Source organism: Vicia villosa, linkage group LG1, assembly GCF_029867415.1.
Source record: "Vicia villosa cultivar HV-30 ecotype Madison, WI linkage group LG1, Vvil1.0, whole genome shotgun sequence".
Lineage (NCBI taxonomy): Eukaryota > Viridiplantae > Streptophyta > Magnoliopsida > Fabales > Fabaceae > Vicia > Vicia villosa.
In genome coordinates, this window is record NC_081180.1 from 133189313 (window position 1) to 133207970 (window position 18658).

The 18658-nt window shown below is 34.0% G+C and overlaps 1 protein-coding gene across 1 annotated transcript; it reads left to right on the forward strand.

Moving 5' to 3' along the window:
- The first annotated feature begins 5364 nt into the window (after nt 1-5364).
- On the forward strand, nt 5365-16953 carry LOC131644238 (putative lysine-specific demethylase JMJ16). Its single transcript, XM_058914679.1, has 13 exons — nt 5365-5657; nt 6353-6486; nt 6576-6933; nt 7057-7128; nt 7454-7531; nt 7653-8159; nt 8271-8492; nt 9227-9388; nt 9774-10142; nt 12829-14275; nt 14372-14475; nt 15207-15404; nt 16293-16953. Exons 3-13 carry the CDS (start codon nt 6616-6618, stop codon nt 16605-16607), a joined length of 3792 nt encoding a protein of 1263 aa, XP_058770662.1. The 5' UTR covers nt 5365-5657; nt 6353-6486; nt 6576-6615; the 3' UTR covers nt 16608-16953.
- The last annotated feature ends 1705 nt before the right edge of the window (nt 16954-18658 follow it).

Sequence of the window (18658 nt, forward strand, 5' to 3'; positions counted from 1 at the left end):
GTATTTCCTTATCTAAAGCATGGCAAATTCATCAGTTAGACGTCAAGAATGCTTTTTTACATGGTGAACTCAAAGAAACAGTGTTTATGCATCAACTTTTGGGCTTTAAGGATCCAAATCTTCCTCATCATGTTTGCCGTCTGCAAAAATCTTTGTATGGGCTCAAGCAAGCTCCAAAGCATGGTACAGATGATTTGCATATTATGTAGATTCTATCAGATTCTCTCAAAGCAAGTCAGACAACTCTTTTTTTATCTACCGGAAAGATACACACATGGCATATCTTCTTCATGTGGACGACATCATTCTCACTGCGTCTTCTGATGATCTTCGCAAGTCTATAATATCACAACTCAGTTCTGAATTTGCTATGAAAGACTTGGGACCACTAAGTTATTTTTTGGGTATTGCAGTTACTCGACATGATGGTGGTTTGTTCTTATCTCAGAAAAAGTATGCAGATAAAATTCTTGAGCAAGCAGGCATGTTAATATGCAAATCCTGTCCCACTCCGGTTGACACTAAACCGAAGCTTAGCGCCAAGACTAACACTCCCTATGAAGACCCATCATTATACCGTAGCCTTGTCGGTGCTCTCCAAAACCTCACTTTCACGAGACCTGACATCACATATGTGGTACAACAGATATGTCTTTTTATGCATGACCCCATGTACGATCACATGCACTCTCTTCGATGCATTTTGCGTTACATTCAGGGAACAAGTCACTATGGTTTACATCTCTATCCATCATCCACTACATCGTTGATCTCTTACACAAATGCTGATTGGGGAGGATCCCCCGACACTAGACGCTCTACCTCTGGATACTGTGTTTTCCTTGGAGATAACTTGCTATCATGGTCGTCCAAACGTCAACCCACATTGTCTCGATCCAGTGCTGAAGTCGAATATCGTGGAGTTGTCAATATCGTCTCTGAGTCATGTTGTTTACGTAACCTACTTCTCAAACTACATTGTCCGATACACAAAGCTACTATGGTGTACTGTGACAACATTAGTGCCATATATCTTTCTGGGAGTCCTGTTCAACATCAACGTACAAAACACTTCGAGATGGATATTCACTTTGCACGTGAAAAGGTAGCTCGTGGACAGATACGCGTCTTGCATGTTCCCCCGCGCTATCAAATTACAGCTATATTCACCAAGGGGCTTCTCTTAATACTCTTTCAAGATTTCCGAGACAGTTTAAGCGTACGCCAACCTCCCGCTTCAACTGCGGGGGTGTGAAAGAACATGACAACATACACTCTATATTTGGAACAAATATTGTACAGTTATGAGATAATAGTCAAAGAATATTTACATTGATTAGGTATAATTAGGCATAACTAGTTTTCCTATTATATATTTGTAATTCCTGTATATATTACAGGTTGATAATCAATAAAAAGCATCGACATATTTTCCTATACTTATTTATAATTGAATTATACCTTTTGAAAAGAGTATAATATCATGAATCATTGTCATGATTGATGGATGAAGTTTGGAAATTGTTGGAATCAGATTGAAGATGAAAAAGTGTCACTACTTCAGTGGTAATCAATTAACACATTTCCGTAACCAGTTACAGTTGAAGCTGAAAGAATATTTTCAAAAAATCCTATACTTGTAACCAATTACAGGGTTTGGTTAACCGGTTACAGCTGAAGCTTTTTCCAAAAATGCTAAGTTTTCATTCTTGTAATCGGTTAAAAAAAATTGTGTAATCGGTTTCAGCTGATTAAAAATGTGAAAATCAGTTTGTAACCACATGATTTCAAAAGTTCTTCTTCTCTATCTCTTAGAGAGGGGTGATTTAGGATCGATTTTGATCCAAAACACCCCTCCAAATCGTTCTTGTTTCTCTATTAGTTAAATAAGTTATTTTCACATATATTTAGTGTTTCTTTTGTTTTTTTTGCATCGTTGTTTGTTTTTATTTCCCGTCTTTGTGCGGTGTATTTTGTTTTTCGTCTTTGTATGATGTTCATTTGTTTAAGGTTGAAAGATGAGTTTCGATCTAGTGCACATCCAATCTTTGACCTTGACGCCATTAACGCTACAGATCCAGACGCATGAATATTTTTGACATTTTAATATAGTCATAGTTATATTCGTTGGCATATGCAATTTGCCATTTTATGCTATTAACATGGATGTTGTGAGTTTGTTTGCCAATTCATCCTTTTTTTTTGGCAATTTTTAATTTGTATTGCAACAATGTACTCTATCAATTGGAATGAATGACTATATATATATATATATATATATATATATATATATATATATATATATATATATATATATATATATATATATATATATATATATATATATATATATCGTAAAAAAAAGTTTTAAGATGAGTTTGAATGCATAAAAATGAAGGATGCATGATTTTTTTTCAGTACTATGGTAATATACAAAGCTTAATTGTAACTTGTACCTTATTGTTGAGATTAATTCAATAAAGTCCATGTTATCTTGAAGATTGCTTATGATCCAAGTCTTGTCTCCATAATTTTCTCTGAACTTATAACTTTGTCCTTTTTTGATAATACTTTTTATCTTGATATACCTGTCTTCATGAAAACACAAAATAATTGTTGAAAACTTGTCTTCATAGGCGCATGTTTAAAATCTAAACTCTTTACAAAAAAAATAGGGCAAAATAGGTTTGTCGAGTCGGACCCACTTTGATAATCCTATTCATCGTCTAATATGCTTTAGAGATAAATAAAAAAGTACATATTAAATTTTTATTTGAAAATAAAAAACATATGTAAACCCATAATTTATACAAGTAAATTGCCTTAGAAATATCAAATTAATCCAATAATCAAAACTAACATTTAAACGTAAGTCCTTTTGGACGGTGAAATTCTTCCTTTGGGCGACTTTATACAAGTCCCTTGCTATGAGATTGATGTTGTGCTATTGTGGTATGCTCTAGATAGATCTCTGTCCTATATGCGATCAAAACGTTGCGACGACTATACATTGTCTGAGAGATTGTGAATTTGCTACTCGCTTTTAGAAATCTAGACCTAACATTCTTCCAAGGAGATATTTTATATGATTGGATTAAACATGGCATCGATGATGACTTTATCTTATCAGTTGCTTGCTGGTGGTTGTGGCGTGCTAGGAACAAATTGTGTCTTGTTAATGAAGTGATATCTTCGTATATTTTGAAACTCATCACAATGAATTATGCTAATCTGTCTCGTAATTGTTTTCTCAAACATAATATATCTCATCCAACGAGAACAATCACACGAAATGCACACAAAGGTAGTAAAATGATTTTGAATGTTGGTGGCAGTAGTCTCAATAATTCTAATGTCTTGAGTTTTGGTGAGTTGATTTGAAATACTAATGATGCTTGTGTTCACGATTTTGCGAGTAATATTGGTATTCCAACACCCTTCACACTGAGCTGGTGGCGCCATATCATGGTTTGCTTATGGACTGGGAACTTAACATCAAAGACTTGTTGTGTTATTTTGACTTCAACTCTACTATCAAACTTATCTCAGAGTCGGTTAGTGTTTGACATTACTATGTCACAATTCTCCACAACATTAACAAGATTTTCACTAGAAAATGAGGAGTTCAAATATTTCATACTTTTAGGGAGAGGAGCGATTGTGCCGACTATTTAGCAAAAATGGGGCTAATAATGATGCGGCATACCGCTCTTTTGTGGAACCTCCTGTAAAAATCACCACTCTTCTACTAGCTGACGCTAGTGAGATTTTATTTTCTAGATAATTTCTTTGTTTATTTTCTTTTCCTTTTTTCATTGGTAAAAAAAACATAAATATTATAATAATATTTAGAATTAAAATTAAATTTAATACAAAAGATTTCTTTTATCCATTACTCGAAATAGAGATAAGAATAGTCTCATGGTCAAATAAAGAATTTTCAAATTAATTTTTTCAAACTTTTTTATGTATTAATATAAATATAAAAATATCCACTTTATATATTAGATTTGTTTGTTTTAAAAATATTAAATAAATAAATAAAAACAAAAACCATACACAGTACAATTTAATTTTGGAGGAATAAAATAACTCAATTAATATATATTAATTGAGTTAAATAAATATAAAATATTGTTTTAAAGTTTAGACGACAAATATATTTCGTCTAAGATTTATTAAGAATCATGTGAGTTTTGTCTATAACTTTTTGTTATTGTCAAATAATTGATTTATAAATATTAATGACTTTTTTATATTAGTACATAAATATATTAAGAAATTTGAATTTTTTAGTTATAGTTTTATATAACTTTTTTTTAGTTATATATAAATCTTAACAAATTTGTATATAGTTTTCTTTTTAAAAATTATTTGTTTCCTTTTTGTATTTTATTTTTGATGATCTTACATCAACGTCTTTAATCGCTATATCATGGTTTAACCAAATAATTTTTCATTCTATGAGTCTCTTACGCACCACCAAATTGAAAAAAATGTCATGTGGTTCCGTAGATGTATCTACAAAAAATTTAAAATATAATAATTTTTGGAATTTGCCCAATTAATTAAAAAAATTCCAAAATAATTAAGTTCATGATATATACGGAAGCTAGAGATTTTTCTAATTAATTAGAAAATTTTAAATTAATTGAAAAATTTTCAAATTAATTTCTCAATTAATCAGGAAATTCTCAAATTAATTAAGTTCATGAAATCCTTCCGTAGATGTATCTACGGAAGGGGTTGAAAAAGAGAGTTATATTTTAACGTTTGCATAGATGCATCAACGGAAAAATTCAAATTTTTTTTTTAAAAAATATTTTTGAAGATATCTACAAAAATTGAGGATATTTTTGAAATTTCGCGCGGTGTATGAGAAATTTATGGGTGGATTGAAAAATCGTCCAAATTCTATACCCAAATATAGAAATAATCTCGTTAATTTTTTGCTTAATTGCAACTTTGTTCCCCCTATTTTGTATTTTTCTCGATTTTAGTTCCCCCATTTTTAAAACCACGATTTTGGTCCCCCTTTTGAGTTTTTTATTGAAAAAAAGACAGGAATATGGACTAATTTTGCAGAAAAAAGTAAAATAGGGGGACGAAAATTGCATAGAAAACTTAAAAAGGAGACTAAAATAATGATTTTTAAAATAGAGGGATCAAAATCAAGAAAAAAGACAAAATAGGAGGCTAAAGTTCCAATTAAGCCTTAATTTTTTAAATTTCACAATACATAAAGCCCAAAAACAGTTGAAAAGTCCAAAATAGCCTTGGGCTCAGTTACTTTATACATTTTTCAGTATTTCAATTTTCACTCCAATTGACCAAAAAAATAAATTAAAAAAACCCAAAAGAAATAAAAAAAAATAAAAAAAAGTGGACATTAATGAAGAGGATGTAGATTTATCCATGTTGCTTCTTTAATCATCTTCTTCATCTATATCCTATTAGGGTTTGTAAATTTGCAGTTAAACTTCAATTCTTCAAGCTCCTTGTTCTTCACAGAACCAATCTACAGGACTTCAAATTCATCCCTATTTTTATTTTCCCTGACGGATTCACCATTGTAACAACATACTTATTTCATATATTCAACCATACAATAGAACATCGCAATTCTTCACGATTTCCTTTAGATATCTCATCCTAGGGTATGGATTTTCGATCTTGTTGTTAGGATTTTTTATAATTACCACATAATTGCTTGATTATAGTAATATTGTTGACTAATCTATTATTATTATAATTAATTTTTTCTAGGTCTATAATCATTCAATTCAACAATTTCTAATTATATTTTTGTAGTGAATTTATAATTATTTTGCTATTTTGTTAGGTTTGATTGAAAATATAATGGTACCTAATTTTGTATAGATCTAGTGATTGTTGAATTGTTTTGAACTTCTGATCTCATGATCTGGTTGTTGAAATGTTAACAATGGACTTAAGTCTAAAGATCTGGTACTTCTGTGTCCTTAGAATTGGTGAAAGGATGGGGAAGATAAATATTCGAAGTTGAAAGAGATAAAAAATTTAGGTCATAATGTATGTTTAGATGATGTTTTTTTTCTTTATATTTGCTTGTAACTTTGTTTTTCAATTCATACTTGATTAAACAAGAATGATAAATAGCTGATTGAAATTTTGATATGTATTTTGTTTTCTTATCTGCAATTCTGTTGTATGAATGTGACATTATTGAAAATGATTTTGTTTGACAAGAGTAAGGATGGTGATTTTGATGAAATTATAAAAGGAAAGTACGGAATATTACGATACTATTTGCATGCAAATGCTTTACTTTAACTGACCTAGCTCTTTGTTTGTTCGTTGTGCCATGTTTCAGATTGGTGCTTTCCAGCTATTTACAGAGCTTTCAGAACCTTGACTTAGGTTCTATCGATTTCATTTATAGCTGTCATAAGCAGTGGAAATTTAGAGACCCGACGAAGATTACATATAAGTACATTTCTTATCAAAGTAAGTTTAATAGAACATATATCGATGTTTTCTGTGTGTCTGTGAAATGTGTAGGTTATGGTGCTATATTAACTTACTTATTCGTACAGGGAAAACAAATCAGAGACATTATTGTTTATTGCCTTTTGTATGAGGTCATTAATGGGGACTGAGCTTATGCGGATATGTGTTAAAGAAGATGATGATTTCCCATCAGTTCCACCAGGTTTTGAGTCATATACATCTTTCGCACTGAAGAGGGTGGAAGAGAATGAGAAACAAAATGATAAAAATCTGACGAGTTCCTCTACAAGTGCTTCTGAATCACAGTCAACTCCGGTTGGAAATGGTGTTCAATTTAGTGATACTGCAAAGGTTTCTAGATCCCTTCGACGAAGACCATGGATTAACCATGGAAAGTGTGAGAACGGTTCTGATGAAGACTTTGATTCTGAGCGGCATGATCAAGTCAGTCTCATGTGGATTCATATTTTTTTTTTTGGATGTCTTAATTTTTATTGCAATGTATACCAGTAACTACATACAAGAGTGTACTCCTGATTAGTGTTTTACGTACAAATATTTATGCAGAATTTCTCCTCGAGACCTTGTCTTCCTAAAGGAGTCGTTAGAGGATGTCCAGATTGCCGTAATTGCCAAAAGGTGCTTTGTTTCTGTTAGCATTAATATTATTATCTTCGTTAATTAATGAGTTAAATCTGACCTGTCACTACTTAAATCGGCTGCCATTATTTTATGTTTCTTTTATTATTGTATTAATATTAATTAATTAATATTGGCATATGATAATATCATAATAATTATATTTTTTCATTACCGAGTTTTACGAGTTGGGATGTTCCGTCATTGTAGTATATTAAACATTTAAAACACAAGTTTCTTTTTTACCTTGACAATTTGCAAAAAAGCTTATTTTATTGGGCATTATATTTCCTGATGAGTAATTGACAACCGAAGTTTCTGGCAGGTCATTGCCAGATGGAAACCAGAAGATGCTCATACGCCTCATCTCGAGGATGCTCCTGTTTTCTACCCCACTGAAGAGGTCCCACTCTTTTCTTGTGGCTTATTTGAGTCCCCTTCTCTACCCGCCATTTATATGTTTACTTCAACAGGTTAGCTTTATTGTAGAATACGATTTCTAACGTTCATAATTTTCTTTCCAGGAATTTCAAGATACTTTGAAATATATATCAAGTATTCGCTCAAAAGCTGAACCATATGGAATTTGTCGTATTGTTCCCCCTCGTTCATGGAAACCCCCTTGTCCTCTCAAGGAAAAAAGTATATGGGAGGGTTCTAAATTTGCTACTCGTGTTCAGAGGATTGACAAACTTCAGAATCGTAATTCAGGGGCAAAGAAGTCAAGGATTCAAAATAATATGAAAAGGAAGAGGAGATGCACAAGAATGGGAGTAGATAATGGCACTGGAACAGACACTAATGCAGTATTTTGTGAAGCTGAAACGTTTGGGTTTGAACCCGGCCCAGAGTTTACCTTGGAAACATTTAAGAGATATGCAGACGAGTTTAAGGTCAATTACTTCAGAAATGATAATTTATCTCATCCAAGTACTAATACAACAATTTTAAATGGTACCTCGGATCCTTCTGTGGAGAACATTGAGGGTGAATACTGGCGGATGGTCGAGAGTCCTACTGAAGAAATTGAGGTAACTTTCTATATAATCTTAATAAATTGCTGCTTTATGAAAATTTTGCATATCATTATTACACTTTGTATATGACCCTTTGCTTACATTTTGTTTTGGATATACTTCTAGGTGCTTTATGGAGCTGATCTGGAAACTGGGATTTTTGGGAGTGGTTTTCCCAGCAAGTCTAGTCAAGTTTCTGGTTCATATGATCAATACATAAAATCTGGCTGGAATTTAAATAACTTTGCAAGGTTACCTGGATCTCTGCTCTCTTATGAAACCAGTGATATATCTGGTGTTGTAGTGCCATGGTTGTATATAGGAATGTGCTTTTCCTCATTTTGTTGGGTAAGGACAACATTGTTTCCTTGTTTTCTAGCACACCTTTCATGAGCTCTGTCAACTCATGCTTATACATTACCTGTTAGAAAGTATCTCCTATTTAGGGTGAATAATAATATAATATATTTAGTGTCATATATATATATATGTTTTTTTTTAATTTGCATAGCTTTCATATAGTTAGTTCATTTACTTGTGTACTTTACAAGTATCTCCTATTTTTTTTTTTTTTTTTACTCAAGAAAAAATAGTCTGTTTTTAGGGAGACCTAATGTATTTAGTGCCATATATATTTTCTTATTATTTTTATTCTTTTAGCTTTCATATAACTAGTTTCCTTATTTTTGTTGTAAAGCGTGTACATTATACAATCATATTTGTCTTTATCTTTATTAGTATACATTTGCATGCCTTGCATTTGTTGTCTATAGGACTTTATGCTTGTGCATATTGTGTTAGTATGTCCTATCTATATAGAATGTAGATTGTTGTCCCTTTGAGTGAGATGAGATGCTATGGATGTTCTTATGGTGAGAATAAGGAACCCATGCAGTTGGCATCCTTTTGCACTGCTTTTCTTATTAAACTACATCAGAGCTATTTGGTGTACGTTGAGTGGCATTTGTTGAACTTTTATGTGTGCGCATGCATGTTTGTGTGAGCAAGAGAGACTGCTCACCTAGCATCTTTATTTTTAAGAGTCACTTTACCTTTTTTTTATGGTTTAATTGTGGGTGCAGCATGTGGAAGATCACCATCTATATTCATTGAATTATATGCATTGGGGTGCTCCAAAAATGTGGTATGGTGTCCCTGCAAAAGATGCGTGCAAATTGGAAGAGGTCATGCGAAAGCATTTACCTGAACTTTTTGAAGAACAACCTGACTTGCTTCATAAGCTGGTAAGCGAAAGTTTTTCTACCACTGTCAAGATTCATTTGATCGGGATGTTGCTAATCACATGTTACTCGCTCGCTTCACATGCTACTGTTCCTATGCTTGTTTTCTTTGCTAGTTCGGTAACTTTTAAAATTAGATTTTGGCCTAACTCATCCATACAAAACCGGCTTGTAAGGTTAGGGGTGTCACTCTATATATAAAACCTTTGTAGGCTCTATCTTTAACTAATGTTCATATTTCATTTCTGAGCAGACAAATATCTCTCTTGGATGATCATGCTTCGTTTATATTTCATTTCTGAGCAAGACAAATATCTCTCTTGGATGATCATGCTTCGTTTTTTTGACATATTCATCTGAAACTTGAATTTCTATCTTTTGTTTACAGGTCACACAACTTTCTCCTTCTATTCTTAAGTCTAAAGGTGTGCCAGTTTATAGGTGTGTCCAAAACCCCGGGGACTTTGTTCTGACATTTCCTCGAGCCTACCACTCTGGGTTCAATTGTGGCTTCAACTGTGCTGAGGCTGTTAATGTAGCTCCTGTTGACTGGTTGCCCCATGGACATATTGCTATAGAGCTCTACCGGGAGCAGGGGCGCAAGACTTCCATATCTCATGATAAGCTATTGCTTGGGGCTGCTAGGGAAGCAGTACGAGCCCAGTGGGAGCTTGCTTTACTGAAGAAAAACACTTCGGATAATCTAAAATGGCAAGATGTCTGTGGAAAGGATGGTCTTTTGGCGAAATCATTCAAGGTAAATTTTGTTTCTCCATAAAATTCTGTATAAAGGGATACTATTCATGGTTTCATTTAATTATTTAATTTATGACATGACCATAATAATGCAGTTTATGGTTAGGTAGTTTTGTTTGAGCCACCTTGTAAAGCATATTAGTCATCTTAAGCTATGTTTGGATTGCCAGAAAGAGATGTAATGAAGTAGCATTAAGTAAAATGAGACTAGTTTCCATTGTTTTGTTTGAATTGTTTTAAGTAGGATGGAATGGAATTTGATGATTTGTATTCCATTCCATTTCATGTAACACATATTTCTCTGCCCCTCCAGTTCAGTGGGTATGGAATGGAAGAACCATTTTTTCCCATGCTATCAAATAAATATTGAAACTATGAAATTGTAAGGATTAAATATGTTAGTTTCTATAAAAAATCACACATTTAATTTTACTCTCAAACTCAATAAAAATTTGTTTATTTATTTAGAGTGTTTGTAAAATACATAAACGGGGTATTTTTAGTTCCTGTCGAGTCGTGGAACTAGCAACAGCAACAACCAAGCCTTATTCCACTATGTTGAGTCGGCTACATGGATCAACTTTCGCCATAATGTTCTATCCAGGACCATGTTTCTATCCAAATCATTAATCTCGAGATCTTTCTTAATAGCTTCTCTTATAGTTTTTCTAGGTCTTCTACCTCTAGTTGTTTGACTTCTTTCCATCTGATCTACTATGCTTACCACATAATCTACGGGTCTTCTCTCAACATGTCCAAACCACTTAAGTCTATTTTCCACCATCTTTTCTACTATAGGTACTATCCCTACACTCTCTCTAAAAGCACACTCACTGTTAAACATTTAGGACTACTAATGAAGTTTTTTTGGTTACTCTATGATCAAGTTGCCTAAATTTCAACCCTCAACCACGTCCATCTAATTAAAAGTCGAATTTCAGTGTAAGGTGGGTGGCCCTATGCATTGTCCATGCTTCAATCCCAAAGGGCTCTTAAGTGAAGCCGTGTGTTAGAGATATAAAATAAAATCATTATGTCATCCGCTAACTGTTCAAGCTTTCAAGATAGTTGCTCATGACATAATTAATCTTTCACCTATAATATAATTAAAAAATTAGGTATAAATTCAGTAATTTCTGAATGTCATTGATCAATTCGCCCAAAAATATAAATTATTTAGGTGAAGTATCTCAAATAGTTTTATATATAACTGTCACCTTCATTCAAGATTGCCTTAGGCTTGAACTGTAAACAATGCTGCATTGGTGAAGTTCATTTCAACTTGGAAAAATGGGGTACTAAGGATCAAACTCTCAACCACTTGCTCATGGCTGTTTTGTATCTAACTTGATCAGTGTCTACAGTTGTCAAGCACCGACATTTCTTAAAACTTAAGCTCTTAGGTGGAGACCCAATTATGATTTTATATATTTGGCGTGCCTCCCATGCAAGAGCCCATTGTACTTAAAGTTTGGTCAATTCACATGCCTGTTTACTGAGTATGGGTTCAATTTTATTGGAAGTAAGGGCACTGGCAAGAAACGAGCTTCTAACCATTTTTCTGTTAAGGCCTTGATCAACTCACCGATAAGTTGTAGTTTGGTGGATACCCGCCCGAGAATTGTTTTACTCTAAAAGATGTGTGCAGATGATGTTCAATTTATAACTTTGGAAGATATTCCGGAACCAGGAATTGACAGTAAAATGTTAACCACTTTACGCGGTAAAGGAATAGAGGTGGAAAGAGGCATTATTCTGATACTTTGTTCTTATAAATTATATTTTTTTATTTAACCTCTTGAGTATTCTATTCTGATTGTACTGGTTTATGGTGTCATTTCTCTTTCCTGTTCTATCATGTCCATTTGGATGCCATGCGTTGGTTGGTCGTTTGAAGGCCACAGTCTGTATTTGTCACCAACTCATTATTTTTCCCTTGTCTCCATTGGGGGTGACAATTGAAAAATCCCGATTTATGAAAAAGGATCCTTTAGTTTACTTAATTTCATTAATGGAAACATATCTTAATTCCCTAAAGTTGTAATTAAACTTCAGAATTTTTGTTCTATTTGCTTTGAATTTGTGGATCCTGTTTTAATACTAAAAGTTCTTGCTGAGAGTCCCACTTCGGACAATATTATGGCCTGAACATGTCTTTATAAATGGGGGTAATCCTCAACCCTACAAGCCGGTTTTGTAGGGTTGTGTTAGGCTCAACCACATTTCTTAACATGGTATCAAGAGCCTCGTTGAAAATCCGGTGGGTCACCTGTTATGGTTTCCACTATCGGGCCACCCACCATTTATTTTCATGCTCCAGATGTCCAGTCCTGGGCGTGAGGGGGTGTCTTAAGAGTCCCACATCGGACAATATATAGCCTGAACATGTCTTTATAAGTGGAGACAATCCTCACTCTACAAGCCGGTTTTGTAGGATTGTGTTAGGTCCAACCACATCTCTTAACAATTCTAAGGGGAAAGTAAACATTATCCTTCAATTACAATTTCAGAGTAATTGAAATTGATGCTCCTGACTAATGAGTGACCCTCCACCCTCTTGCTGCCAAAATAAAATATGGTTTTGACTTCACAGTATTCAAATCAATATTGAATTCTGAATGAAAACATAGAGGGTTATGCTTTGTGAATACTCTCTTAATGTGTTTTTTTAATGTTTTTTCCCCTAGGCACGTGTTGAGATGGAGCGAGTAAGAAGGGAATTTCTTTGCAGTTCTTCAAAGGCATTAAAAATGGAGAGTAGTTTTGATGCTGCAAGTGAGAGGGAATGTAACATCTGCTTTTTTGATTTACACCTATCTGCTGCTGCCTGTCATTGTTCCTCAGATAGATATTCTTGCTTGGATCATGCAAAGCAATTTTGTTCATGCTCTTGGAACTCCAAATTTTTCCTCTTTCGCTATGATATTAGTGAACTAAATGTTCTTGTTGAGGCATTGGAAGGAAAATTAAGTGCAGTTTACAGATGGGCAAAGTTACATCTTGGGCTGGCACTAACTTCTTATGTCTCAGTTGATAAAAAACCAGTAGTTCAGGGATTGAAATTGCATTCATCCAACTCGTTTCATTCTTCCCGGGTCAATATGAATAAAGAGATGGCTTTGCTTCCATCAAATAAATTTATTGACAATTCTCAATTGACAGATGCTTCAATAGTGGATCAAGCAACTTCAGCAAATAGCAAGGATCAGAGCTATCTTAAACAGACGAAATCAGAAGAAATTGTGTCTCCTTTGAGTCACACGAAGGAACTATCAATATTTAATAGCTCTAAACCTACATGTGAAATAGCTAATAGTAAAATCCGTGTTATTAAAGAAGAATCTGTTATTTGCAAATCAAAGCCAAATGCGCCTGTTTGTCAATTAAATGAAGAGGATTCTTCATATGCTTTATCTCCGCCTCTAGCTCAACAAGAAAATGAGAAAAGTTCACATGGTAGATCTGATGATATCATACTTCTTAGTGATGATGAGGATGAAGAAATGAAGATGCCTGATTCAAAGAGAAAGAAGGAGGTTCCTCAAATGCTTGCTGGTTCTAGAAATAAAGCAAGCCTGTGTAATGATATAGAATATAAAAGCTTGACCATCCCTTTGACAGGTGCTTCTGTGGTGGGTGAGAAGGAGGCTATTATGTTGCCTCGTGAAGATCCGGGTTCGTGTTCTACTCAGCTTTTGCATGTGAAACAAGAACCTCGTGAACAGAGAGGACCAAATCTACCTTCTACCCCAGTAGATCTTTCTTTTCATATAGGTCTTACTGGTGCAGAATCAGTAAGGAACATTCCAGCTTCTGCAAGAGTAGAGGCAGGTGATCAAAGTTTGAAAAGTTTGGAGGTTTGCCCTCTGAAACCACAGCCTTCTGGCACTATTAAGGCTATGAGCGAGGATAATCATGAGAAGTTAGGTGGTTGTTCCACTTCTAAATCTAATGTAGCAGATAATGCAAGAGCTATTAATGGAAACATCTCGTGTGGTCCAAACAATTACCGTCAGAAAGGTCCCCGTATTGCAAAGGTTGTACGTCGTATCAACTGCAATGTTGAGCCTTTGGAATTTGGAATTGTATTTTCTGGAAAGTCATGGTGCAGCAGTCAGGCTATTTTTCCAAAGGGTGTGTATATTTGGCCTATGGTTACTTGCATGTCTATGTCATTATTAATTGAATTTTTAAGCTGTGTATTTATGCATATGAAATTAATTGATGCAGGATTTAGAAGCCGTGTTCGTTATATAAATGTCTTAGATCCATGCAGTACATGTTACTACATTTCAGAAATTCTTGATGCTGGACGCGGTTCGCCTCTATTTATGGTACTTTCGCCTTATTATGTTTAATTGCAACCTTTTGTCACGCAAATGGTCTTAATGTACGTACTTTTTGTCAGTATGCCTTGAAAAGCATTTCATATTTCTGTTGTAAATTTGTCATGTGCTGAAAAAGTAAATTCCTTTGTTGCATAAAATCTTGCTTGAGGTTTAGCCCTTATTATGTGGGAAAAATTTGATGGAAGATTCTTGGCTCACCTATTTTTCAGTTCATGTCTATACTGAGTATTTAAAGCAAAGTTTTGTTTTCAGAAGTTGTTCCCTTTGACATTAATGTTATAGAGAATCTTCTGGCCCTTTGGATATTGTTCAATCACAGGCCATTATGGGTATCTAATTTTTATAATTGGGTCGAGAGGTAAACATGAACAAGCTGTTGTGGTCTGGTGTTATCTTCATTAGTAGCAGTCATATATGTCTAACATATTTGACGACTTATTTCCTGTAAAATCAAAATTGAGACTTTTAAACTTTTTTAGATGGACACCTCTGAAAAAGGCGTGCCAGACACCGACACTCGTGATTAACCTCAATTTATTTATTTTTTCAAATTATTACCGGTGTTGACGTGTTGGTGCCGTGTCCTTGCTTCTTAGCTTTTAGTTGAAAATTACTCTGTACATTGAGAGGACAGCTTTGAATCAGTGAGTGATTCAATTGGCTGGAACTGGAAATAGGTTATTTGTAAAAGAACTAAATCTTGGTTGTCATCCCAGGTTTCCTTGGAGAATAGTCCAAATGAGGTCTTCATTCATATGTCAGCAACAAAATGCTGGGATCTGGTTAGAGAGAGAGTGAATCTAGAGATAGCAAAACAACATAAGCTGGGAAAAAAAGGTCTTCCTCCTTTACATCCTCCTGGAAGCCTTGATGGCTTTGAAATGTTTGGATTTTCTTCACCAGCAATAGTGCAGGTAATTTTATTAATCAAAACTCATTTATAGCTCAAAGTGCTTCTTTTGAGTATGACATGGGCTGGATGGTAATTCTAAATTAATTCTTGTTTCTTCTACGGCTCCACCTTCCACGGTCAAATATCAATTAATTATTTATTTGGTAAAAAAAATCAAGTATTATTTTTATTAGTGTTACATCCTTTGCAGTTAATACTGGTGTTAGGGACGTAACAATAAACATTTTTGAAAAATGCAACCCAGTATGTTTCTAAACATGTTTTATGATCCGCCGAAAATCCACAAACCATGCATGCTCTTGGTAATTTCCTTACAAAAGGAAAAAGTAGGGGGTGCCAAAGGGTGACATGTAAAGCATTTGCTTAGGCTCCAATTTTTTCTTTTTAAAATTTGATCCACCATCTTACTATGTCTTTCTTTCATTATTAGTAATTATTTATCTTATTAATTACCAACTTTGATATTCATATCTTATCAATCTGAACTAAAATGCATATAGAAGAATGGTTCTGGGTTAGGCCAAAAAATATGTTGTACCGACCTGTCAAGAAGGAAAGTGGGAGTTTGTTAGCCTTAATTTCTTATTAAAAAAAAACCAGTTTCATATATTAAGAAAGCAGCACGAGGGGTTATTGATGCAAAAGTGTCGCACTTGTTTTACAGACATATGGATTTCAGATATGTCTTAGTTTTGTTTATTCAGACATGTGCATGAATACGAAGTTTCAGTCATTTAACCTGTGAATAATATTTTTTAACCTGGTGTTTTAGCCTTTTAGGGTTGTAAACTCCTTTCTTGTTTTTTATCTGGGTTGTTAGTTTTGTAATGCCAATTTGATTTTATTTCCTTGGATACATTTTTGATAATGTATCTACTTCTTTCATCAGGCTATTGAGGCACTAGATCGAAGTCGAGTTTGTAAAGAATACTGGGACTCTCGGCCATTCTCTCGGCCTCAAGGGCAGCTTTCACAAGCTGGGCAGACCACTGTGAATGGTGGAGGTGGGAACGATCAAGGGGTTCCCATGAATCCGCATACACCCATTGGAACTGTTGCAGCAGTAAAGAGCCTATTTAAAAAGGCGAATGCAGAAGAATTGAACTCTCTGTACAGCATTCTTACTGACAGTAAGCCAGCAGCCGAACAGATCCCAATCACGCAAATTCTCTTAGAAGAAATTCACAAAACCCAACCACCCTAGGTGATCGGTTATTTGGACGGATTATTTACCCGCCTAACCTTTTATTGACTTGTAAATTGTAGTTTGTCTGAGGTTGCACTTGCAATTTCAACTAACCTCAGTCTTTGGTTTTTTTTTTCCGCCGGAATGGAGGTTATAGAGAAAGAAAAAGGAGAAAATAGGAAATAAAAGTAGAAAAAGGGGAAAGATAGTTATTTCCCTTTATTTTTTTGTTTATTTCCAGTGGCAGATGGGATGAAAATTTTCAAAGCTTCATTACTCGCTATGGTTGCCTCATGAAATTCTGAAAGGCAAGGCTGCTGTCAGTTTTACCGATTTTGGTTAATATGTTGCAATTTAAAAATAATTAGGTGTATGCTTAGAATTTCTTTTCTGGACACTAGGTGCAAGTTTAGGTTTGATTAATTATTTTAGGAAAAAGAAATTTACTCAAATTAAGCCATTTTTACAAGGTGAATCCCGTGGTACCAATTTCAAAATAAATAAATTGACTTAATTGCAATTTTGATTTTTTTGGATTTTAGTTCCTTTATTTTAAAATCTAGAGTTTTAGTTCATTTGTTTTAGTTTTTTTTTTAAGATTTTAGTTCCCCAATAAAATCTGAAGATAATTTTTAATGGCATCACGTTCACATTGATGATGCGTCAGTGTCAGTTCACCAAAAAAGTTGTTTTTATTTAAAATTTATGTTGAACATGTCCTCAATGTGAGCTTCATGTTATTAAAGAATGTCTTCAAATTTGTAGAGACTAAAATCTTTAAAAAAGAAAATTAAAATAAGGGATAGAAGCTAAAAAAAAGGATAATATGACCAAAATTACAATTAAGTCAAATAAATTTGAGATCTTTTTTTTAAACTTCTTAACCTTCTTAGGGGTCTCTAGCGAAATTTTCTTTATACCTTTAGAATTTGGAGATGTATTTTTGAAATGTTTGAGTTATAGACATATCTCTTATTTGTGGTGTGTGAAGTTGAAGAGTTGGTTAGAGACCCTATTTATAGAAAATTTGGAGCAATTTGGTCCCAAGATTTCTTATCATGTGTCAAAACATGTTTCGGATATACACTTTTGGATTCACCCCTTATTTTTTCTTAACAAAATGGTGTTTTTGGAGATGCATTTCTGAAATATTCCTTGATGTTTTTTTTAAGGAAACATTTCGGATATGCATTTCCGAATTATGCAGAACCAGAAACAGAAATTATTTAGGCAGAATCAACACCATGGAAATGTAAAAACAATTAAATCGGTAAAAGTAAATTGTGGTAAAATGTTGAATCGAAATATCATATATGTATTGAATCGTATAGAATTTACAGTGCGCGATAATACATACAAATAATGGATCGATTACATTTAAAATATATCGAACGAATTGTCACCGCTTAAATATAAAATCAGTTCTTTCTTCGACTTCTCCCTATTTGATTCTCTTTCAATCTCCATCAACTTCGTGAATTCTTTCCTCCTTTCCAAAAAGTGATCTGACCAACTTTCCGTCTCCTTTGCGAAATGTGTCGTCCACTCCACTGACATAGCTGGAATAAGACACCCGATTTCAAATAAACCTGAACAAAATGGAGCGATCTAAGATATCCAATACAAATGATGCATTCAGATGGGTCTTGAGGTGGGCGACTCTGAAGTCGGAAAAATGTCTCCGAAAAACCATATCTCGTCAGATCAATACACACCCTGTCTGTCAGATGCACTTGCTATAAGATGACTCATTTCAGAGAAGCACATTCATTTTTCAAGTGGTGCGGAACTGGTAACACATGGAATAAGTGCATTGGGAATTTTATCGAATCCTTCCTTATTCCAATATAGTCGCGTGTAAGCTTTCCTGTGCACCGTCAACTCTGAAATAAGTGTTTGTCGCACAAGAGTGTGGTTCTCTTCTCCTTTACCAAGTAAACTGGATACGGACGGAAACCCGCAATTATCTTCACCCCCACATCTACGATCCTTTCAATGTGTTTGCGCATAAAAAGAGGCATCTCATGAATGTGAATACTCGATGTTGAAATTGGTTGTTTCTTAATCGG